Source organism: Bufo bufo, chromosome 3 (genome assembly GCF_905171765.1).
Source record: "Bufo bufo chromosome 3, aBufBuf1.1, whole genome shotgun sequence".
NCBI lineage: Eukaryota > Metazoa > Chordata > Amphibia > Anura > Bufonidae > Bufo > Bufo bufo.
This window is the reverse complement of record NC_053391.1, coordinates 244,992,408-245,018,798: the sequence shown is the minus strand read 5'-3', so window position 1 is coordinate 245,018,798 and position 26,391 is coordinate 244,992,408. Positions and strand designations below refer to the sequence as shown.

At 44.5% G+C, this 26,391-nt stretch overlaps 1 protein-coding gene across 1 annotated transcript in view; it reads left to right on the top strand.

The window, feature by feature from the left end:
- The window catches only part of LAMB3 (laminin subunit beta 3), a 155,770-nt gene that overhangs the window by 86,327 nt on the left and 43,052 nt on the right, over positions 1-26,391 (top strand). Inside the window, exons 4-11 of the mRNA XM_040424063.1 lie at positions 7,340-7,454; positions 8,212-8,285; positions 8,720-8,902; positions 10,929-10,992; positions 12,341-12,534; positions 13,925-14,045; positions 23,517-23,705; positions 25,669-25,824. Of these exons, the coding sequence (XP_040279997.1) occupies positions 7,340-7,454; positions 8,212-8,285; positions 8,720-8,902; positions 10,929-10,992; positions 12,341-12,534; positions 13,925-14,045; positions 23,517-23,705; positions 25,669-25,824 (1,096 nt within the window). The remainder of the gene's footprint in view (positions 1-7,339; positions 7,455-8,211; positions 8,286-8,719; positions 8,903-10,928; positions 10,993-12,340; positions 12,535-13,924; positions 14,046-23,516; positions 23,706-25,668; positions 25,825-26,391) is intronic.

The following is a 26,391-nucleotide window of genomic DNA, read 5'->3' as shown; positions in this document are numbered from 1 at the left end:
TCCGTTTATTTCAGTAATGCAAATTAAAAGGAATTGCATTAATGCAGCTTAAGGCCTCTTTCACACTACCGTTTTTTTTTTCCGTTTTGCGGGCCGTTTTTTGCGTTCCGTATACGGTCCGTATACGGAACCATTAATTTCAATGGTTCCGCAAAAAAAACGTAATGTGTTCCGTATGCATTCCGCTTCCGTATTTCCGTTTTTCCGTTCCGTTGCAAGATAGAACATGTCCTATATTTGGCCGCAAATCACATTCCGTGGCTCCATTCAAGTCAATGGGTCCGCAAAAAAAACGGAACACATACGGAAATGCATCCGTATGTCTTCCGTATCCGTTCCGTTTTTTTCTGAACCATCTATTGAAAATGTTATGGCCAGCCCAATTGTTTCTATGTAATTACTGTATACTGTATATGGCCTCTTTCACACGACCGTTGTGTGCACCCGTGGCCGTTGTGCCGTTTTCCGTTTTTTTTCGCGGACCCATTGACTTTCAATGGGTCCGTGGAAAAAACGAAAGATGCACCGTTTTGCAGCCGCATCCGAGATCCGTGTTTCCTGGCCGTGAAAAAAATAAGACCTGTCCTATTTTTTTCACGGCCAACGGTTCACGGACCCATTCAAGTCAATGGGTCCGTGAAAGAACACGGATGCACACAAGATTGGCATCCGTGTCCGTGATCCGTGGCCGTAGGTTACTTTTTATACAGACGGATCCGAAGATCCGTCTGCATAAAAGCTTTTTCATAGCTGAGTTTTCACTTCGTGAAAACTCAGAACCGACAGTATATTCTAACACAGAGGCGTCCCCATGGTGATGGGGACGCTTCTAGTTAGAATACACTACAAACTGTGTACAAGACTGCCCCCTGCTGCCTGGCAGCACCCGATCTCTTACAGGGGGCCGTGATCAGCACAATTAACCCCTTCAGGTGCCGCACCTGAAGGGGTTAATTGTACTATCATATCCCCCTGTAAGAGATCAGGGCTGCCAGGCAGCAGGGGGCAGACCCTCCCCCCCTCCCCAGTTTGAATATTATTGGTGGCCAGTGCGGCCCCCCCCCCTCTATTGTAATAATAGGTTGGTGGCCAGTGCGCCCCCCCCTCCCTCTATTGTAATTATTCGTTGGTGGCACAGTGTGCGCCCCCCCCCCCCTTCCCTCTATTGTAATAATTTGTTGGTGGAACAGTGTGCGCCCCCCATCGCCCCCCCTCCCTCTATAGCATTAACAACATTGGTGGCCAGTGTGCGGCCTCCCATCTCCCCCCCCCCATCATTGATGGCAGCGGAGTTCCGATCGGAGTCCCAGTTTAATCGCTGGGGCTCTGATCGGTAACCATGGCAACCAGGATGCTACTACAGTCCTGGTTGCCATGGTTACTTAGCAATAGTACAATAGTAGAAGATTCATACTTACCTGCTGGTGGCTGCTGCGATGTTCGTGTCCGGCCGGGAGCTCCACCTACTGTAAGTGACAGGTCTGTGCGGCGCATTGCTAAATGAACTGTCACTTACCAGTAGGAAGAGCTCCCGGCCGGACACAGACATCGCAGCTCCCAGGTAAGTATGAATCTTTTACTATTGTACTATTGCTAGTAACCCGCTGCCACCAATGATCGGGGGGGGGGGGGGGGAGATGGGAGGCCGCACACTGGCCACCAATGTTGTTAATGCTATAGAGGGAGGGGGGGCCGATGGGGGGCGCACACTGTGCCACCGACGAATTATTATTATAGAGGGAGGAAGGGGGGGGGGGGCGCAAACTGTGCCACCAACGAATTATTACAATAGAGGGAGGAAGGGGGGGGCGCACACTGTGCCACCAACGAATTATTACAATAGAGGGAGGAAGGGGGGGGGGGGCCGCACTGGCCACCAATGATATTCAAACTAGGGAGGGGGGGTCTGCCCCCTGCTGCCTGGCAGCCCTGATCTCTTACAGGGGGATATGATAGTACAATTAACCCCTTCAGGTGCGGCACCTGAGGGGTTAATTGTGCTGATCACGGCCCCCTGTAAGTGATCGGATGCTGCTAGGCAGCAGGGGGCAGTCATGTACACAGTTTGTAGTATATTCTAACTAGAAGCGTCCCCATCACCATGGGAACGCCTCTGTGTTAGAATATACTGTCGGAAATGAGGTTTCACGATCTAACTCATATCCGACAGTATATTCTAACATAGAGGCGTTCCCATGGTGATGGGGACGCTTCAAGTTAAAATATACCATCGGATTGGAGAAAACTCCGATCCGATGGTATAAGGGACTCCAGACTTTACATTGAAAGTCAATAGGGACGGATCCGTTTGAAATGGCACCATATTGTGTCAACGTCAAACGGATCCGTCCCCATTGACTTGCATTGTAATTCAGGACGGATCCGTTTGGCTCCGCACGGCCAGGCGGACACCAAAACGACTTTTTTTTCATGTCCGTGGATCCTCCAAAAATCAAGGAAGACCCACGGACGAAAAAACGGTCACGGATCATGGAAAAACGGGACCCCGTTTTGCGGACCGTGAAAATATACTGTCGTGTGCAATAAGCCTATGCTATACGGAAAAACGGAACGGAAACGGAAACACAACGGAAACAAAAAAACGGAACAACGGATCCATGAAAAACGGAACGCAAAACACTGAAATCAACATACTGTAGTGTGAAAGAGGCCTAAAATTAGACCTCAAAATTGTAACTTTGGGGTTTCATAAGCTGTAAGCCATAATCATCCAAATTATAACAAATAAAGGCTTGGAATATCTCGCTTTGCATGTAATGAGTCTATCACATATGTTAGTTTCACCATTTAAGTTGCATTACTGAAATAAATGAACTTTGCACAATATTAAAATTTTTCGAGTTTCACCTGTATAATATAGATGATATGTGCCACAGTTCTGTGCAATAATCTCATTACTTAGGGCTCTTTCACACTTGCGTTGTCCGGATCTGTCGTGCACTCCATTTGCCGGTAACAACGCAAGTGAACTGAAAGCATTTGAAGACGGATTCGTCTTCAAAATGCGTTCAGTGTTACTATGGCACCCAGGACGCTATTAAAGTCCTGGCTGCCATAGTAGTAGTGGGGAGCGGGGGAGCAGTATACTTACCGTCCGTGCTCCTCCCGGGGCGCTCCAGAATGACGTCAGAGCGCCCCATGCGCATGGATGACGTGATCCATGCGACACGTCATCCATGAGCGTGGGGCGCCCTGACGTCACTGTGAAGCGCCCTGGGAGCCGCACGGACGGTAAGTATACTGCTCCCCCGCTCCCCACTACACTTTACCATGGCAACCAGGACTTTAGCGTCCTGGAAGCCATGGTAACCATTCAGAAAAAGCTAAACGTCGGATCCGGTAATGCGCCGAAACGACGTTTAGCTTAAGGCCAGATCCGGATTAATGCCTTTCAATGGGCATTAATTCTGGATCCGGCCTTGCGGCAAGTGTTCAGGATTTTTGAGCAAAAAGCGCAGCATGCTGCAGTATTTTCTCCGGCCAAAAAACGTTCCGTTCCGGAACTGAAGGCATCCTGATGCATCCTGAACGGATTTCTCTCCATTCAGAATGCATGGGGATAATCCTGATCAGGATTCTTCCGGCATAGAGCCCGACGACGGAACTCTATGCCGGAACCCAACAACGCAGGTGTGAAAGAGCCCTTAGTAGAAATGTGTCCACAGACGTAAGTAGCACTTGCCTAGGATTGCAGGTAAACTTGCCATAACTTACACTGGTTGTAGGTATGTTATGGGGGAATCTGTGGATGACACACTGTTATGGGGGATTTGTGGATGACACTATTATGGGGATCTGTGGATGACACATGGTTATAGGGAACCTGTGGATGACACACGGTTATGGGGGATCTGTGGATGACACACTGTTATGGGGGATCTGTGGATGACACACTGTCATGGGGGATCTGTGGATGACACTATTATGGGGTACCTGTGGATGGAGTTTACACAGGGGCACAGGGAGCTTACATACGAAACACAGAGAGCATACACAGCGGGCACAGGGGGTACAGGGATCTCACACAGGGAGGGGGCACAGGAAGCACACACAACGGCACAGGGATCACATACAGGCAGCACACAGAGGGGGCACAGGGAGCTCACACAGCGGGCACAGGGAGCGCACACATGGAGCACACACAGGGGCACAAGGAGCTCACACAGCATGCACAGGGAGCAACACAGGAGGGGGCACAGGGAGCGCACACATGAAGCAAAAACAGGGGGCACAAGGAGCTCACACAGCACGCATAGGGAGCACACACTGGGGGCACAGGGAGCAACATAGGAGGGGGCACAGGGAGCACACAGGAGGGGGCACAGGGAGCGTAAATAAAGGGGCACAAGAAGCTCACACAGCACGCACAGCGAGCACTCACTGCGGTCACAGGGAGCTCACACAGCACGCAGGGGGAGCAACTCAGGAGGGCCACAGGGGAAACACAGAGCTGACAGTGTGAACTCACATGTCAGTGACTATCAGTACTTGAGGGCAGTGCAGGGTTGTTACAATGAGCGTGTGACCCCAGCAGCCCTGCACCCTCCTCCACAGACACTGCTGCATGCCTTTTACACCATGGACTTACCAACTGGAGAGGGAACAGGCCGGGTGCTTTGATAAGAGGGTCCTGGGAGCCCCTTGCAGTTCAGGAGCTGAGGTCAGAGTCTGGTGGTCGGATGCAGAAGGCCCAGTCATCCCAGTATGAAGTTTAGGCCTCCAGCCTGGAGCAAGTTCAGGCATAGAATGGGGGCGGAGCTATGCTAGCTCCACCCACACAGAGCATCCTGATGCCGGTCTGTGGCATCACTCAGGATTGTGGATAAGGCTACTTTCACACTTGTGTTTGGTGCGGATCCATCATGGATCTGCACAGACGGATCCGTTCAGATAATACAACCGTCTGCATCCGTTCAGAACACATCCATTTGTATTATCTTTAACATAGCCAAGACGGATCAGTCTTGAACACCATTGTAAATTAATGGAGGGCGGATCAGTTTTCTATTGTGTCATATTGTGTCATAGAAAACGGATCCGTCCCCATTGACTTACATTGTGTGTCAGGACGAAAACGTTTGGCTCAGTTTCGTCAGCGTTTTGGTGTCTGTCTCCAAAGCGGAATGGAGGCGGAACGAAGGCAAACTGATGCATTCTGAGCGGATCCTTTTCCATTCAGAATGCATTAGGGAAAAACTGATCCATTTTGGACCGCTTGTGAGAGTCTCACAAACGGAAAGCCAAAACGCGAGTGTGAAAGTAGCCTAATGCAGCATGCTGGGCTGTCACTGGTGGGGAGACGGGGAGACTGAGCGGGAGGGGAACAGCAGCGGTGACTGTTCTCACAGGGAGCGCTGCAGCATGGTACAGAGACACTGGGGAGCATGTGGAGGAGGAAAATAAAGGAATTGAATACAAAAAAATAAAATAAAACTTCCTCACTCGGCCCACTTAAGTATCTAACAGCAGGGGGCCCCTTTTGGAAAGGGGCCCATGGGAAATTGCCCTGTTTGCCCCCCCCCCCCAAATATAAATACAGTATATTGAGTTGGATTGAATATATGCATTCATAGCTACTGACAAAGGGGACAGGAGGCATGAAACCCATATAGCCACGATTGTCATCCAAAACTTTCTAGGAGTTTACCTTGTAGTTGGCTATTCCCTATTCAATATATTTATTCTGGAAAATCTCATCAACCAGTACTATAAGATGCTACAGATTTTCACCTGCAATTCCACCAGCGTATGTGCAGCTTTGTGTGAACATACCCATACAGCCCAGAGCTGCACTCACAGTTCTGCTGGTTATCACTGGAAATAGATGACAGTTTTCCAGATCTCTGCATTTAGAGGATTTGTACTTTGGAAGGAGTGACCTTGGCCCCAAAAACTGCATTAAAAAACCTGGGCAATGATTGTGAACCATTATTCTTATCACCCTGTATAAATGGATCTTAAAGGGGGTATCCGGCCTCCACATGTTGATGACCTACCCTTAGGATAGGTCTTCAGCATCATAGCAGTGGAGGTCTGAGACATGGCACCCCCCATCAATCAGCTTTTCCCTGCATCCTCCACCACCAGAACTAGTACTTTGAACATACCTGTGATTCCAGCTCCATTCAAAGTTCCTGCAGCCCAGCTCTCATCTACTGTATGCTGCAGTAAAATTGGCATGGCCACTGCATTTTAAATGGAACCAGAGGCACATCTCTTTTCAAAGTGCTAGTGCCAGGAACAGAGACGGTAAGGAGCAGCTGATCGGTGGGGTTGCTGGCCCCCTCTGATCTGATAACAGTAACCTATCCCGTGGATAGGTCATCAATATGTAGAGCATGAAATACCCTTTAAGCCTATACAAGACTATTCTACATGCGAGGGCAATTGGAAGACCACTTGTCCACATCAGATCATCAACTAATATTGCATGTATGATATATGAACGTAATTATAAGATACGGACCCACAATGAAGTGTGTGCTTGAATTACAGATAACATAAATATATAAAATACATTTCTTTCATCAATAGTTTTAATACATGTTTATTCCTTCAGGTCGTATTCTAGTATTTTTCTCTTTACTACCTACACATTGTTTATTACTATATCTTTGAATGGTTGATATGGGAGTGCTGCTAAGGGCATTGCCCTGTGTAAAGTTGACTATGTCTTTGCTCTAGAACCAGTAGTCTTCTTACATAGTGATATACATGGTACATGATCATCATGAATGAATGAGTAAAGGGTGTCTGCTGGTTAAATAAATACTACGTGGTGTCGGAAGCTAGATTGTGTTAGACACTAAAATGTGAATCTGTGGCACAGTTGGCATACTTAATATGTTAACAGGAGGGGCTTGTTTTACAACTTTTTTTTTCTATTAAACAGACTAATATAACAAATTCCACATGATTCAGTTGTGAAGCAGTAACACACTTTAAAGGGGTTGTTCAGTATTAGAAAAGCATGGCTGCCTTCTCCCAAAAACAGTGCCAGCCCTGTCTACAGGTGTGTGGTATTGCAGCTTGGTACCATTAGCCTTAATGGAGCTTAACTGCAATATGTGTGCTGCTGATACTGGAAGAACGTAGCCATGTTTTTCTAATTACGACATAGTCTTTAACCTTCCAGAAGGATCTTGGTCTGGAGGGGAGAACAGGTGCACTTGCATTGCAAATACAGTACTAACAAAAGCTCTAGAGATATTTCTAAGCTGGAAATATTTATGGCTGCTCTGTGCAGAGTTTAGAAATAACTAAAAAGAAAAGTAAAAAAAAAGTAAAAATAGAAATAACTGTAAGCATTGTCTTTCAGGCCCAGTTTCAATGCTGCCGATGTGATTCTCGAGAACCCTTTTCAGCAGTGAGTCATCGGATCATTAATGTGGTCTCTCCAATTGGTCATCTTCGCTGGTGGCAGTCTGAGAGTGGTACGTTCTATATCATTTTACCAGTTCTACATGTACTCTTATGGTGGTAGACCAATAGTCAGCTGGGCTGAATCACCGAAGGAAGGCATTTTTTCATATGATTCCAACATTAAAAGGGGTTCTCCAGGAATTATTTAAAATGACTGCCAACAACTTGTCGTAGAATGTGAGCAGGGCTGTTAGTCTCCACTTGCAGAACTGCCTAGGTGGGTGAGGGAGCGGGGCCTCAATTGACTCTACACTTATATACGATAGATGGTAATGAGATCCTGCCTATTATATGCCATCATGGCTGAGCAGCCTGACAGGAAACCTCATCAATATGTAGTATATGCAATCCTAGAGCGTAGTGTGTAGTAAGGTCACTTCCATGGGCAGCACTGCAAGTGGAGGCAACCAGTCCTGACAGGTTGCTGGTGGCCATTTGAAATCATTCCTGGAGAACCCCTTTAAGACATTTATTTGTAAATGAAACATTTTTCTTATTCACATGGTATGCCAAAAATCCCTGATAGGTACAGGTCCAACCTCTGAAATCCTCAACTAATGGGAAAGTTCAGGTCTGGTGACAATTTGGTTCACATTTTTATAAAGATAACTAAATGCATTAGAATCAAAATTCTACGAAAATGAAAGAGATGTACTGCTGATCTATTCAAACTTCATAACAATCCAGACGCAAGCTAGTTTCTTGTTCATAGTTATGCTGTCACTTATGTTACTTCAATGAGTGTGATGTACTTTATTCTCCACACAGGAGTCGATGCAGTTTCTCTGCAATTTGACTTGAACAGGAAGTTTCAGCTGAGTGATGTCATTTTGGATTTCAGGGTAAGTCCCATGTTAGACACGGCAGGCATGTGACAACAGGCAGAAGCTGCTGTGTATGCCTTCTTTGTTTTCTCCATACCATCAAAGCTTTACCAATGTTTAACAGTATACTGTATATGTTGAGCAAATGTAAAAGTGTCCCGTATATACTTAATGGGTTACTGAGGCTGGCCAATTTCAAAATCAGGTTTCCGTCAAATTAGTATTTCACAGATTCAGTCTATCGTTAAAGTGACATCATAGAGTCACTGCCCTTCTCTAGGGCACATAGGAACGAGTAGAAAAGGACATATGCATTTTCTATGGAGTAATGATCTCATCCAAATATGGAAATGATAGCATGGCTGCCATGAGTATGTTCCATCAGTAATTTTCATGTCACTTGGCGCTTGTCTTCTCTTTAACTGCCTGCTCTCCTTTCATTTGACTTACAGAGCCCCCGGCCAGCTGGCATGCTGATCGAGCGGTCTTCTGACTCTGGGAAGACTTGGCAGGTCTATCAGTATTTAGCCTTTAACTGTGCTGCTTCCTTTCCTCACATAAGACAAGGTCGACCCCAAAACCTTGAGGATGTGCGATGTCAAGAACTGCAAGGGAACCCGACACATGGGGGCAAGGTAAACCAAAGACAGCATCTGTTTTCTTGTAGTAAACAGCTTGTGCTATGTTTATGAGACACCATTTATAAAAAAAATACATAGTAAAAAGAGGAATGTTTTATAAAACATTTAGCAAGCTGTGATGTTACGATTCCTATAACTTTGTCCAATATGTCATATGGCAGTGTAATACGCAGAATACACATTGGATTATACAGGGTTACTAAAAATGATGGATCCAATTTGAAATAGATATATCTTTGCTACCACGACCATCGTTCTTAAGATGGTGAGGCCACAACACAAGGCGTTTTGCCTTCTGCATTTCAGCAACACTGAATCAGCAATTGCAGTGTGGTGTGCGTTTCAGTGGCATTTTGGCATTGATCCGCCAGTGCCAAAGAGCATTGGTACCGACAATTTGAGAAACAGGCCGTTTATCTAAGGGGAAGAGCACAGAAGATAAAACTTGCTAAGTCATTAAACCTCTTTTAACTTTTTGGGTAATTGTAACATGTTGCCTTCCTGAAATACTGCTTGAATCTATGTCCATCCTTTTTGAACACCTTGTTATTATCTATAGTCTTATCTGTAGTGGATGAACAATGTCCCACATTGCCTTAATATGAAAATAAACGTAGACTTAAAGGGGTTGTCTGGGTTCAGAGCTGAACCCAGACATGCCCATAATTTCCCTGAGGCAGCCCCCCCTGACAAGAGCATCGGAGCAGTTCATGTTTCGATGCTCTCCCTTGCCCTGCGCTGGATAGCGCAGGGCAAGGGCTCTTTTATTTACAATAACACACTGCCGGGCGGAGGCTTCGGCCCAGCAGTGTGTTCGGTGATGTCACCTGCTATGATGGGCGGGCTTTAGCGCTGCCCTAGCTGTTTAACTGGCTAGAGCAGCGCTAAAGCCTGCTCATCAGTGCCGGTGACGTTGCCGGGCTCACTGCTGGGCCGAAGCCTCCGCCTGGCAGTCCAAGGAGAGCCTGGTTTACCACCGGAACGCCAGAAAATGCCTTTGCCCTGCGCGATTCAGCGCAGGACAAAGGAGAGCATCAGAGCATGAAATGTTCCGATGCTCAAGTCAGGGGGCTCTGAACCCGGACAACCCCTTTAAACAAATTAATGTTGACAGAATTGTAATATCTCCAGTAAATTATTGAAGAATATTGTATTGGAGATCAATGTGTAGTAAAAGATATTTTTTTTTTTACAGAAATATAGTCACACACAGATGTGAGGTACTCATTCTAAAGGCCCCCATACACATTAGTGTATTGTCGTCAGATTTGGCAATCAGTTTAATGTGTATAGAGAGGTCCCAACTCTCCCTCAACAGATAATGTCGTGGGAGAGATGGTTCGGGCAAAATGAATATTTTTACCTGATCCTTTTGTGGTCCTGGGAGATAAGCTGCTGCCAGAGGTGTCCAGCAGCGGGCTTTCTCCTCCCTTCCCATTGAACGTTTATGTGCACGGGGGAGCCAGGATCGAGTCCTGGGAGATAGCTGTTGGCCAAATGTGTATGGCCTTCGTAAGGGAGGACTTAATACTAAAAGTTGGAAACTGAGTAGATTCCAAAGGTATATGTGTAGTACTTGTCAAAATATAGAAAACAGGTTCATTGAATATTTCCAGTGTTCTCTGAGGCTAAGGCACAATTGTCTTGCTTGCTTTAAACACTTGATACTTTTTTTTTAAATATGTTGTTGTTTTTTTATACATGAGGCCCCGTGTTTTACTCCCATTATAAAATGTGTCAAATAAACTAAATGTAATCTAATGTAATCTACTGAGGTTGTTCTTAGATGAAGCTGGAAGCCTGTTCACATGTTAAAAGAGTTGTCCCATGAAACCACTTATCCTTCTATCCACAGGATAGGGGATAAGTGTCTGATCGGCAGGGGTATGACTGTTGTCACCCCCACAGATCACAAGAACTAGCATTTGGGCCCCAACGGATGGGGCACTTACTCCCTCTTTACAAGGTTAAATTGTTGTCATGAGAGAACCCCTTTAATTTTTCTAAATTACTTTTACAGATACAATTTAGCCCAATGGCAATGGCTTTCTCATCTCCTGTGTCTAAAAGCCAACAAATCCATGGTAAGAATATAAAATCTATGCGTCCATTACATGACAGTATGTAATTTGCTGTAACACACACTATTATATTATACTTCTTATAAAGGACCTTAATCATTGCTGTTAACTTACTGTGGTTCCAGGATCAATTCACATTATAGGTTGCAATTTAGAATAAAGTTCAGTGGTGTAGCAATAGTCCAGTGGTTACAATTTTTACCATTCCCTCGTGTCTGGGAAGTCTGCAGACACTCATGCCAAATAAGTGAACAGTAGCATTTGCCAAACAGAAGTACAATGACATTTCTTTCTAATTGTAAAATATCTCAATATATAAATGAATACATTGCCTTATAATCTGCAAACATTTAATATATTGCTGAACTTTCAGAAAACTTTTGATATGTCTCACAGCAACATATCAAAGCTTTTGAAAGGTGTAGTTCTGAGTGTTGCGCCCCCCCCCCCCCCCCCCACGATCTCTAGAGTGAGAAGAGAGAGGCTCTCTCCTCGCTGCAGGAGATGGAATTGAGATGGACCCATAGACTGCAGTGAGGAGAGAGCGCTATATTTGAGTGCTTCTCTCTCCTCATTCTACCAATCGGTGGGGGTCTCAACACTCAGACTCCCACTGGTCAAAACCTTTGATATGTCACTATGACATCAAAAGTTTTCTTCCTTGACAATTTAAGCAGGCCATACATGAGATAACTGTTGACCAAATGCTGATTCAGCCAACCACCATCTCTCCCAATCCTTCCATACATATGTATGCTCGGCCAAGCATGCATATACTGTATAGTGAATAGGGAGAGAGAAGATAGCTGCTGTCAGTTTATCTACCTGATAACAAAATAATCAGGCAGTAGATCCTTACATATTGCCATACACATACACCATACTCAACAGATGGTCAGCCGAACCAGCCGACATAGATCTAATGATTGTGGACAGCTATAGGCTGATCTTTGAACCAGGATCTAGGAGCTTTCAGATAAGGCTCTTAGCCGACTCGTCTTCTCCATACACATACATGATTAGCTTGGTCATGTGTCCCGAATGGGGAGAAGTGAGAAAGCAGCTGTCGGACACCTCTGGCAGTGGATTATCTCCCTAAGATCAAAAATATTGGGTATGTTGAAAACCAACCAATCTCTTCCGACATTGTGCCATCTGGAAATCACCATACACATCAGAGGTCATGTCAGAATCCATTGGTTTGGCCCCAATTTATTCAATGGTTGGCCAGGGAACAGTTTCATTTTATCAGCAGAATATAAAATATACTCATAAGACTTCCATTTTCCTTGATCTTGCATTTTATATCCCATTCCGAACACTGATTATTTAATCCTGTGTATTTTTGCAGAGCTTGGACAGTTCACCAACCTGAGAATAAATTTCACACAACTAACACACCAGCCCCCCCGGAGATATCGAGAACCGAGTGCATTCTATGCAGTCAATGAGATGCGTGTGCATGGCAGTTGCTTTTGTTATGGTCATGCAGACCGCTGCATATCAGATAATGAACTAGAAAAAGATCCATTTGGTGACATTCAGGTAAATAAAAACATCTGCAGATGTTTAAAAAAAAAGATTTTACTCACCTCTTCTTTCAGGTGATCCTGCGCTGCTGCACAGCTGGTGCTCCCGCTCTTTGTCTACAGCAGCCAGCATGTGACCACTGCAGATAATCAGAGGCTGCAGCAGCCACATGCTGAGCTTTTCTAGAATCACTGTTAGTGCTGCACCATGGTGCCAGTATTATGGCCATGCCGTTATATGTTTCTTCCAATGCTTCGAGGGAAGATTTCCTCCATCATAGGACATCTGATGTAACAAAATACCTTTTTTTCTCATAGATTTTGTGTGACTCTCAGAAAACACAAAGTTTGTCTTTGCCACTAGAGGCATGCAGAACTACAGTTTAGGTCTATAGCAATGTATGCGTGCTGTTCAAGTGTTCCATACATTATAGCTTTTTACATACCTCCCACCCGTCTGGATTTTGGTGCCTGTCCTGTAGTCCTGGGACAGCTGAGGTAGGTCCTGATTTCAACTGTATTTGCTTCCTGAGGACACAGATACAGTTGAATGCAGTGATGAAGCATGGACCCATCATACATAACCATTCTCCGGACTGTGTTTGGTTGAACTTGATGGAATTATGTCTTTTTTCAACCATATTAACTATGTAACTATGTGCTCTTACCATCAGCAGGCACAATGCAGTGATGTCATTGTGCCTGTTGAGCTGTGCAGGAGAGCACAAAGGCCAGGGATCATCCCTCGGAGAGCTGGGGAGAGCATGATGTTCTCCTTTCATTGGAGAAATGGGGCTAGGTGAGTATTACTTTATTTTATTTTATTAACACTAGATGGAAAAACTATTGTAAGGGGCCTAGTAGAGGGCACTAAAGGGCACCACCACTGTAAAAAGGGCATAACTACTGTGTTGGGACATTAAAGGAGCATAACTGTGGGGCCACTTACAATGCATTCTTACTATAAAGTGGGCACTAAGGGGACATTCTTAAATGTGAGGCACTAAGGGAGCAAAACCATGTTGAAGGGACACTAAGGCATTATCACTACTGTGTGTGGGCAGTAAGGGGGCATCAGTACTCTATGTGGGCAGTAAGGGGGCAAAACAATGGGGGTGGCACAATGAGGATTGGGTGGGATTAAGCATGTGTAGTTAGCAATTGGAAGGCAGTAGAGATATGGTTTAGTGTAAAAAAAAAATGCTGCTGCGCACTATGCATGCTGCTCCTGTTGACCTTCCTTGGGATAGTCAAACGTTTGGAGGTAAAGTATGTGTGTATGGAGCACTATTCCTGGATCCAGAGCATCGGACCAATAATAAAACTGATGTTAATATACTTTATACCATGTGAATGTGATATATTGCAGTTTTCAAAGAATGTATGTTCTTATGTCGTTACTGTAGATACATGGTGCATGTGCATGCCAACATAATACAGCTGGAACAAACTGTGAGCATTGTGCTGACCTCTACAATGACCTGCCCTGGAGGCCTGCTGACGAAAACAACCCAAATGTGTGCAAACGTAAGTGCCTTATACCTCTGTGACAATACTGAGAAAGTAGTCCATACACAAAGATTATATACAGATTAGTCCCAATTATAGGCTTTTGCAAACACTTGTTCTCACACCTGAACTTCATTCCTCCATGAGAGATCACTTAATTCTTGTTATGAATGAATCTCATTCTTCAGATCTGAATAACCACTTAAATCTTCCCAGGATTTGCACTAATGATCATTGAGCTAGTAATCACTTTGTACTTAGCCCTCCGTATGTCCCCGCTGGAGGACCCAGCACATTCATGTATTAGGGCCCTTGCACACGACCGTATGCCCTCCGTATATGATCTTATACCGCGGGCGGCCCGATGTCCACAACATCATTGTAATCTATGATGCTTTGTACTCCCGTGCGCACGATCAATGCCGCTCCAGGACAAATGGCGCGCTCAAGGACCGTATGTCTCAGAGGGCATACAGTCGTGTACCAGGGCCCTTATGTAAAAGGAGGTTACAGCAGCATTTGAGGGGCGCAAAAGATATGTACTAAGCAACATTTATCAAATTGCAAATGTTGTACATGGTGTAGGACAAATTAAATGGGTTTCCCAGGCTCTTGACATTGATGGCCTATCCCCAGGATAGGACATTAATATCCGATTGGTGAGGGTCCAACACCCCGCACCCCATTGATCATCTGCTCCCTGCAGACTCTGGCACTGGAACTAGCACTTTGAATGGAACAGGAAGCACAGCTCCATTCAAACTGTAGTGATCATGTCAAGTTACTGTACTTCAACTCCAATTCACTTCACTGGGGGCGGAGCTGCAGTAACCCAGAACCGTCACTACACTTTGAATGGAGCTTTCTGCTTTCTTCTCCATTCAAAGTTCTAGTTCCAGCACCAGAGGCAGCAGGGAAAAACTGATGGATTGGGGAGCAGACCCTCATTGATTGGACATTAATGACCTTGTCACGGGTAGAGTAACGGGTATTAAGACAGAGCGGAGGTGCACCCCCTGAGCTGCCACCCGGTCCCCTGTCCCTGCCTACTTGCACCACCCGCCCTAGGTGACGGAGCGCAACTGGGCGACAGTCCCTAACCTACTAAGTGCAAGCAGAGAGAAAAAGACAGCAGGGAAGAGGACAGCCACTGAGAAGTTACAATAAGCGGACAAGAGGTAGAACAAAAACGGAAGGCGAGGCGAGTCAACTAGTCAAGGTCAGTCCAGGAGGTCACGTCAGAACAAGGGAAGAGGCAAAGACAAATCCATAAACAAGCCGAGGTCAAAATCCGAGTGGTAGCGTCAAGGTACAGGGAGCAGGCAGAAGAGGTGTCAAGAGGCGGATCGAGGTTCAATTCCAGAGGTAGCTTAATAACAATAAAGTACACAGCCTATAGGACAAAAATCACAGGCAACCTGTAGCCAGCAGGCCGCCTGTATTTATAGTGGGGAGTGAGGGTCATGTGACGTGGCCAGCGTCACATGACTGACAGACAGACAAGTCGAGCACCGAGTGATCAGCTCGGTGCTCAAGGCAGACCTAGGAGCAGGGAGCCTCCCAGCTAGCAAAGCCGCCCTGGGAACGAGGCCAAATGCAAATACTCGCTCCCGAAGCTAAGCAGCAGGTCTACGGCTGATGGGAGACTGAGTGTGCCTTTGGTGCCCCGTTACAGACCTATCCTGAGGATTGGTCATTGATGTCAGGAGCCTGGAACCCCCCTACCTTTATCTTGGGTTGTAAAAGAAAGTCAGAACAAATATATTATTCCTTATGTGCCAATTTTACTAACTCCTAAATGCTTATACTTCACGACACTGTTGAGGAATTGATTCCATTCTTTACTCCTTTTTTTATGATATAATGGTTGGTTTGTGCCATGCAGTGATTTATAATAGAGGGAAGAAGTCCAAGAGCAGAGAAGTAATATATCTGCAATTGTGCCATTTTGGAGGACATTTATCATACCCTGTATGCCAGAAAACTGGCTTCAAAAAGCTGCATATATGGTTGCGCAAACTTTTGTGACTTTTTGGGAGCTTTGAGCATCACTCACCACTTTTCAAAAAGTAAGCTGTGTAGGGGTGAATTTATTATAATTTATACCAGTAAACTGGCATAGATTATATCATAAATCTACACCAGCTCTCTTGCTGGTATAGATTTCCATTTTGCTGCATGGACCTGCATATATGTGCTACAGTTATTAAAGGGGATTCTCAGGGAATGATTTAAAATGGCCACCAGCAAACTGTTCTACTGTAGAATGTACTGTAAGCAGGACTGGTTGCCTCCACTTGCAGACCTATGGGGGTTGAGGCGGCGGAGCTCACTACACACTACACTCTGGCACTTGCATATACTTCATATTGGTGAGCGTTCCTGTCAGGCTGCTCAGCCATGATGGCACATCATAGGCAGGATCTCATTACCATCTATTGTACAGCAGTGTAGTGATGCCCTGCCCCCTCGCTTCCCTAGGCAGCTCTGCAAGTGCAAGCGTATAGTCCTACTCACATTGTAGAACAGTTTTCTGGCAGCCATTTTAACTCTTTTCCTGTGAAACCCTTGAAGAAGCGCGTGTCTCTTAATAATTGTGGCGCATCTGACACCGGTGTGGGATAGATTAAAATCCGCACACATAACACACCAGTCTCAATAAACATCCCCTGTAGTCTTTTAGGGTAGGGCCGCACAGTCAGGTTTTCAAAGCCAAAATACGGAGTGTATCAGAAAAGGAGAGAAACTATAAAAGACAGATACAACGTCTACTCTTTTTTGGATTTCAAACCTGCATTGGCAAACCTGAACTTCTGGCCATATCCTCAGACATTACAATTACTGGCCAATCGAAATAAATGATTTCACTTGTCTCTGAGAGGAATACATTTATCTGAATGCTCATAAGGTGGTAATGCTCTTGTAGTGCCCTAATGCCAGCCATGCTTTCAAATATAGACATACCCACACAGGCTGGAACTGGCCCACAGGGGTACAGGGGAATCCCCCGGTGGGCCCCTCAGCAAGTTGGGCCCCTAGTCTCCCACCCCATGCACAAGTGGCACATAACACAGATTTAGTACACTACATACATATATTCAATGTTCAGCACCTCAACAAGCTTATGTTCATATAAAAAACTTGCTAGATTATTTATTATATTTGAATGTATCCGTACGGCGGGCCGCCAAAATAAATTTTACTGGTGGTCCCTAGGTACCCCAGTCCGACACTGTACCCACAGACATAGAAACTGACATTTACACATATTCGTCATCTTGAATAGTTTGTCATTTCTGTTACTAGATATACTGTATCACTGAATCTGCTATCCTAATTATTTTGGGATTCCTCGGCTCCAAAGAAAGGTTTTGGCAACTGTTTGTGCTGAGTGTTTGCCTTAGGCCTCATGTACCCGACCGTTGTGTGCATCCGTGGCCGTTGTGCCGTTTTCCGTTTTTTTTTCGCGGACCCATTGACTTTCAATGGGTCCGTGAAAAAATCGGAAAATGCACCGTTTTGCAGCCGAGACCATGATCCGTGTATCCTGTCCGTCAAAAAAATAGGACCTGTCCTATTTTTTTGACGGACAACGGTTCACGGACCCATTCAAGTCAATGGGTCCGTGAAAGAACACGGATGCACACAAGATTGGCATCCGTGTCCGTGATCCGTGGCCGTAGGTTACTTTCATACAGACGGATCAGAAGATCCGTCTGCATAAAAGCTTTTTCAGAGCTGAGTTTTCACTTGTGTCATGTACACAGTTCTTAGTATATTCTAACCTGAAGCGTTCCCATCACCATGGGAACGCCTCTGTGTTAGAATATACTGTCGGATTTGAGTTTCCCAATCTAACTCATATCCGACAGTATATTCTAACATAGAGGCGTTCCCATGGTGATGGGGACGCTTCAAGTTAAAATATACCATCGGATTGGAGAAAACTCCGTTCCTATGGTATATTAATTCCTGACTTTACATTGAAAGTTAATGAGGGACGGATCCGTTTGAAATTGCACCATATTGTGTCAACGTCAAACGGATCCGTCCCCATTGACTTGCATTGTAATTCAGGACGGATCCGTTTGGCTCCGCACGGCCAGGCGGACACCAAAACGACTTTTTTTTCATGTCCGTGGATCCTCCAAAAACGTGAACGCATAGCACCCGCACTGAATCCTGACCCATTCATTTCAATAGGTCTGTGTACATGAGCATTGTTTTTCACGCATCAGTTCTGCGTTGCGTGAAAATCGCAGCATGTTCTATATTCTGCGTTTTTCACGCAGCCCTGGCCCCATAGAAATTAATGGGGCTGCGTGAAAAACGCATTGCATCCGCAAGCAACTGCGGGTGCGATGTGTTTTTCACTGATGGTTGCTAAGAGATGTTGTTTGTAAACAGTTTTTTATCACGCGCGTGAAAAACGCATCAAAATGCATTGCACCCGTGCGGAAAAAACTGAACAACTGAACGCAATCGCAGACAAAACTGACTGAACTTGCTTGCAAAATATTGCGAGTTTCACTGAACGCACCCTGAACGCATCCGGACCTAATCCGTCACGCTCGTGTGAAAGGGGCCTTAGCCTAGCAGGTGCAAGAGTGTGGAGCTCTGTCCTGTCATAACAACCTCTCAATAGTCACCTAGGGGGTCATTTATCTTTAGTTGTTGTTTTAGTGTCAGTTTTAAGTTTGTCTTGTTTTGTGTGCCTGCTCCAAATTTATGGAATGGTGCGCCTTAATATATTTGGTGTGAGCGCAATGTGGTTTACATCTACCGTATTTGTGAAAAAGTACACCAGGAGATGCAACTTTTGTGTGAGTTTTGCAAAAGTCGCACATAGTAAATGTGCATTAATCCAAATTAGTGTTCAGCGAATCGAAGTCAAGCGAATCAAAGTGAACTTTGATCCAAATTTCAGGAAAAATTTGATTCGCCGTGAAGCCGAATTTCCTTGTGCTTCGTGGTAGCAAATCAATTTTCCCTGAAATGGTGTAAAAAAAAAAAAATATATATATATACTTACCTCATCCATTTGCTCGCAATGGGTTGGCCGCTGCCATCTTGCTTGATGATCTCGCACGGCCTGTGACAGATCAAGACAGATCTTCAGGCAAGATGGTTGGCTGTTGGTCAATCTCAAGCAAATGGATGAGGTAAGTATGATTGAATGTATTTATTTTTATTTGTTACACCCGATTATTGCTATGAGATGCCGCGATAATGTATGAACGCGGCATTTGAGGGGTACAATGATGAGGGGTGGCATAATTGCCGCTGCTCGTTATTGCGCCCACTACTTACAAAGAAATGCGCTTCGTGACAAAGTAATTTGTCACAAAGCAAATTTTTGGGTAGAATTCGGCGAAGCAGCCGATTCGAATTTTGGAATACTTCGCTAATCTCTAATCCAGATCTTGTCACTTAAACATAGACCACTTTGAAAAGTGGCGAGGCTCAACAAATGTCGCAAAAACATGACTTGCAACATTTAGAATATAGTGCTATATATTCGTATTCGCGAATATTCTAGTTTTTTTTTTCATCTGAACCCATGGTCCCTCCCTGCTTCTTGCTTGTGGGCCAATAATAAGGCTGCAATGTCTGAGCTTAGCAACATCCCTAGCAACCAATAGGAAAGTTGCCTACCCCTTACTACACTGAACAAAAATATAAACGCAACACTTTCGGTTTTGCTCCCATTTACATGAGCTGAACTTAAAGATCTAAAACATTTTCTACATACACAAAAGAGCTATTACTCAAATATTGTTCACAAATCTGTCTAAATCTGTGTTAGTATGCACTTCTCCTTTGCCGAGATAATCCATCCCACCTCACAGGTGTGGCATATCAAAGTGCTGATTAGACAGCATGAATATTGCACAGGTGTGCCTTAGACTGCCCACAATAAAAGACCACTCTGAAATGTGCAGTTTGATCACACAGCACAATGCCACAGATGTTGCAATGTTTGAGAGAGCGTGCAATTGGCATGCTGACTGCAGGAATGTCTACCAGAGCTGTTGCCCGTGCAATGAATGTTCATTTCTCTACCTTAAGCCGTCTCCAAAGGCGTTTTAGAGAATTTGGCAGTACATCTGACTGGCCTCACAACTGCAGACCACGTGTAACCACACCAGCCCAGGACCTCCACATCAGGCATGTTCAGCTCCATGATCGTCTGAGACCAGCCACCCGGACAGCTGCAGCAACAATCGGTTTGCATAACCAAAGAATTTCACAAACTCTCAGGGAAGCTCATCTGCATGCTCGTCGTCCTCATCGGGGTCTGGACCTCACTGCAGTTCATCGTCGTAACCGACTTGAGTAGGCAAATGCTCACGTTCAATGGCGTCTGGCACGTTGGAAAGGCGTTCTATTCACGGATGAGTCCCAGTTTTCACTGTTCAGGGCAGATGACAGACAGCGTGTGTGGCGTTGTGTGGGTGAGCGGTTTGCTGACATCAATGTTGTGGATCGAGTGGCCCATGGTGGCGGAGGGGTTATGGTATGGGCAGGCGTAAGTTATGGACAACGAACACAGGTGCATTTTTTTGATGGCATTTTGAATGCCCAGAAATACCGTGACGAGATCCTGAGGCCCATTGTTGTGCCATTCATCCACGACCATCACCTCATGTTGCAGCATGATAATGCACGGTTCCATATTACAAGGATCTGTACACAATTCCTGGAAGCTGAAAACATCCCAGTTCTTGCATGGCCAGCATATTCACTGGACATGTCACCCATTGAGCATGTTTAGGATGCTCTGGATATGCGTTCCTGCAAATATTCTGCAACTTTGCACAGGTATTGAAGAGGAGTGGTCCACATTCAACAACCTGATCAACTCTATGCGACGGAGATGTGTTGTACTGTGTGAGGCAAATGGTGGCCACACCAGATACTGACTGGTTTTCTGCCCCCCCCCCCCCCCATTTAGGCAAAAAATTTCAGAGTGGCCTTTTATTGTGGGCAGTCTAAGGCACCCCTGTGCAATATTCATGCTGTCTAATCAGCACCTTTATATGCCACACCTGTGAGGCGGGATGGATTATCTCGACAAAAGAGAAGTGTTCACTAACACAGATTTAGACAGATTTGTGAACAATATTTGAGAGTAATGGGTCTTATGTGTATGTAGAAAATATTTCAGATCTTTGAGTTCAGCTCATGCAAAATGGGAGCAAAACCGAAAGTGTTACATTTATATTTTAGGGTTAAAGGTTTGGCGTCACTCAATATCCGGCATTGATACAGGCAAAAAGCACAGGACGATATTCAAAAATTATTATTTAATACCTTACAACATGTTGTATAAAATGAATAAAATAGCAAAAATACATAAAACACACTAAAAATTGCACATATAGCCTGTTAGGACCACTATGATGTTTCTATATTCGATCTCAATTGACCTTGTTAGAGTCCATAATGGGTCATGTTAGAGTCCATGCTAGGTCATATGATAACCACCGGGTAAAGCCAATAACAGTTTATATTTGTTTAAAGCGCTGTATTAATTGTAGATGTACTTTACCACTCCTGTTGAGCGTACAGCCGCTGTGAGCTGCAGGGATCACTCGTGTTGGCCGTGCGGCTGCTTGGCTGTGAGTTGCAAGGACCTTTGGAGGCGTGCTCGCCTATCGATGATTCCCCGTATTGCTGAGTGTAACACTCTGTACCGACCTTCCAGGACCTGGCCGTGGCCTCCCACGTGGTTTCAGCCGGATAGGTCAGGTGACTTCCTGTTTCAAGCGGGGTTTTCAAAATGAATGTAGAGTTCACTTATAATTATAAGCGTCTTCCTTATGTCGTCCCACACTGTCTGGTCGGCAGACAGTGTGGGACGACATAAGGAAGACGCTTATAATTATAAGTGAACTCTACATTCATTTTGAAAACCCCGCTTGAAACAGGAAGTCACCTGACCTATCCGGCTGAAACCACGTGGGAGGCCACGGCCAGGTCCTGAAAGGTCGGTATAGAGTGTTACACTCAGCAATACGGGGAATCATCGATAGGCGAGCACGCCTCCAAAGGTCCTTGCAACTCACAGCCAAGCAGCCGCACGGCCAACACGAGTGATCCCTGCAGCTCACAGCAGCTGTACGCTCAACAGGAGTGGTAAAGTACATCTACAATTAATACAGCGCTTTAAACAAATATAAACTGTTATTGGCTTTACCCGGTGGTTATCATATGACCTAGCATGGACTCTAACATGACCCATTATGGACTCTAACAAGGTCAATTGAGATCGAATATAGAAACATCATAGTGGTCCTAACAGGCTATATGTGCAATTTTTAGTGTGTTTTATGTATTTTTACTATTTTATTCATTTTATACAACATGTTGTAAGGTATTAAATAATACTTTTTGAATATCGTCCTGTGCTTTTTGCCTGTATCAATGCCGGATATTGAGTGACGCCAAACCTTTAACCCAATCTGCACTTTCAACAGCAATAGGGAGTGCTGTGTGGCAGCGCACCTATTCCATTGTATTATCAGTGAGTGAGCCACCAAACCTTGATCTACATTTATATTTTTGTTCAGTGTATATAAGAACCTCCCCAGCAGCCATTTTCTGCAGTCTTTTGCAGTTCTAAGAGAGACAGCAGTGTAATTGCTGTGCTCTGTGCCTTACTGTTTAATTATATTAGATAGTTATCTTATATATATATAATACAGATAGTTAGTGGGAGATAGTCAGTTTAGGTTAGATCGTGATATAATGTAGCTGTAGGTTCCAGTGCAGGGTGTTAGGTAGTGTGGTAGGTTCTGCTGTCCATACATACATGCTACAGACATAGTGCTGAGATGTCATAAGTTCACAACAATACTTAGTGCACCAATCAGTAATATGTAGTCAGACCTGCTAAAATGTGAAGTTGCACATATTGCGCCAAAATATTCACATAATTAATTGCCGATTTGCGCAATCGTGAATATATTGGAGCACTCTATCTGCATATAAAGCTATTGTAATGTTCTGCCGTGGCAACCATTTTCTCCAGTCTCAGGAAACTTCTAGCAGCTTGAAAAATGTAGCAAAAGTGACCCACGCCTGTATTGTGCATGCAATATGCGCATATCAGATTGCCGATTTTCACAATCAAGAAAATGATGGCGAATTCACAAATTTATGATGAATATTCGCCCAAATATTTGAATGTATTGAATGCGGCTTGTTAACACCATCTAGTGGGAAGCCCTGGAAACTGCAATGTGATGTGGGAGACGAGTGTGTTGTAATGTCAGTACCTTTTGCATCCGCATTATGTATGCTGGGTGATATATTGTTAGAAATAAAAGAGCTTGTGTTACTACCATACATCTTGTAAAATATCTAGCTATACAGCAAAGGACTGTGGGTCTGGTAGTAGATGGCTCATTGTGCCCATTTTTATAGCCATATATTGTGCCATCCAATGTTACTCTTCTAATAACTCCTTTTCTTACCCCATGATAGGCTGTAACTGCAACAATCACTCTGACAAGTGCCACTTTGACCCTGCTGTGTATGAAGCCAGTGGCAGAGTGAGTGGAGGCGTGTGTGAAGACTGTGCAGATGGCACTACCGGGAAGAACTGCGAGAGGTGCAGACCTGACTACTACAGGAATCCAAATCAAGATATCAGCCAGAGAGATGCCTGCATCTGTAAGTCCCTTTTTATAGACTATGAATTTGGTTAGGACAGCAAGTACGTTACCAGAACCAGATGTTATACGTTCAAGTTTGCAGTTGCAGGTTGCCTTTAAAACACCTTGACTTTTCCATAAAGAGGTTTTCTGGGACTATCATATTGATGAGCTATCTGCAGGGTAGGTCATCTATATAAGATGAGTAGAGGTCCGACTCCGGAGACCCCTGCCGTTCAGCTGCATAAAGAGGCCGCGGCGCTTCCTATGGTATGTGACATCATGTTTATTGGTCACATGGCTTAGGCGGAGCTCAGTCCTGCTGGAGGATGCTCTCGACTTAAGGTCTGCTCCTCATCAACATCTTCTGGCATAAAACGCTGTTATGATAAATCTCCCTGATAGTTTTTATTTTGTTTTTGCTTCACCATCTTCTGACATAACAGAGCTGTTTGAAAGTGTGTTGTTTTTTTTTGTGGACTGAGCTGTAGTTTTGTTAGGTACCTTTGTGTAACCTCTTAGATGCAGCTGTCACTATTGATGACGACATCTGAGGAGTTAAATGATCAGGATCAGAGTCATCTCCAATCCTAGACCTGATCCCGGCCAGGTATCAACTGTATTGTATAGCCAGGACCCACTGCATATAGAGCGGATACAGCCTGCTCCATACACCCCTCACTCACCTTAGATGTACAGGCATGCCCGGGGTCAGGAAGCGGTTAAAGTCAAACGTTATTATTAAGGATGAGCGAATCGACTTCGGATGAAACTTTGGAACCACTTGGAACCAAACCCGAGTTCGGGAAATGTTTTTTTACAGTACAAATAAATTTATGAAGTTATTGCGCGAAGTCTCGCGAGACTTCGCAAAGCAATTACTTCGGCTCATCGGAGCCAATACATTCTAATACTGTATGGAGCGAATGTTTCATCCGAAGTCGAATCGCTCATCCCTAATTATTATTATAATCATTATAGTCATCAGAATGACTGACTATATTGAGATAAAATTCAAAATATGGTGTTTTTCGGTGCAAATTTTTAATCCACTCCTGGCGCTGACTTCAAAAATTGCAATAAAAAACCTGAATGTGTAAAGACCCAGCCTCATACCATAGTACTTTATTGTGCTTTCATTTGGTGCCACCTGCTGGTTGTTGTTAAGATTGCAATCTGCCATAATGCTGCTCCTTTTGGGCTGTTTCACACACAACGTGGGAAATCTATCACAAGTGGAGAAAAGGAAAACTGACTTAGATGCCCATAGCAAATAATCAGATTGATCCTTTCATTTTCCAAAGCAGTTCTGAAAAATGAAAGGTGGAATATGACTTCTTGATACAGATAACTAAGGCAGTTTTTTCCTGCACTGCTTTTGATAAATCTCTCCCGTTTTTTTTTAAAGCAGATTTTTGTGGCAGTTTTGATTTTGACTCACAAACATGCATCAAAAACTGCAGTGTAGTGCCTTAAAAAACTGTTTGTAAAACTACCCTTTATCCCATATATTTAAGGCTAGGGCTACACGGTGACATGTGTCATGCGACTTTTTGTCGCAGAAAAGTCACGCAATTTTTTTTACAATGATAGTCAATGATGTCGCACTGCGACATGCACGACAGTCGCAAAAAACCCATCCAAGTTGGATTTCTGTGCGACTGTCGGATCGCAGTCGCAGCATGTTCCTGTGCGACACCATTAATTACAAAAAAAGTTGCATGATAAATGTGCCAATGTAGTTGTACCCTTTTTGTCATCGTGTGGCCCTAGCCTAAAGTGACATTCTCCTTCCAGCTCTCTAAGCTTTTTCTATGATTACAATAATTGAATTTCCTGCTGTTTTCTCAAGCAGAGGTATCTGGGCAAAACTCGCACTAAATATATGGTCCATTTTTATATATAAATTTTGATAGGATTGTGACTTTAATCTAAAATGTTTTGCACCTTTTTTAATGTTTAATAAACATTTTATATTTTAGCATGTGATTGTGATCCGGAGGGCAGTGTAGAAGGTGGCAGTTGTAACTCTATGAATGGAAGATGCATCTGTAAAGAAAACGTTGGGGGAGAGAGGTGCGATCAGTGCAAGCCAGGGTACTACCAACTGAGCTCAGCCAACCCACAGGGTTGTACCAGTAAGTAGAGGCACAAACTGCTCAAATGATATATGATAAAACCTCTTTGGGGGGACTTTATTATGAGGGGAATATTTGAAGTGAGTTATGCTTTGTCTACCAAATGTCAATTGCAGACCCTGAAAAATACAATTGAAAAGCAGTGTATTCTTCTCTTAAGCTGCAGCCATGTCTCCTCCGGTAGTGCATGTGAGCCAGGAAGTGTAGTAAGAGTAGGTTGGGTTAAGGCTCCATTCAGTCATCCGTAGAATGTGTCCGCACCCGTTCCGCAATTATCAGGAATGGGTGCAGACCCATTCATTCTCTATGGGGCAGGAATGGATGCGGACAGCACACAGTGTGGTGTCTGCATCCGCATTTCCGGAGAGCGGCCCCGAACTTCCGGTCCTCGGCTCCGGAAAAAATAGAACATGTCCTATTTTTGTCCGCAAATGTGGACAAGAATAGGCAGTTCTATGGGGGTTCCGGCCGGGTGTATTGTGGATCCTCAATTTCCGGATCCGCAATACACTATGGACGTGTGAATGGACCCTTAGTCTGTATAATTTTTGTCTACACAGTGAGCAT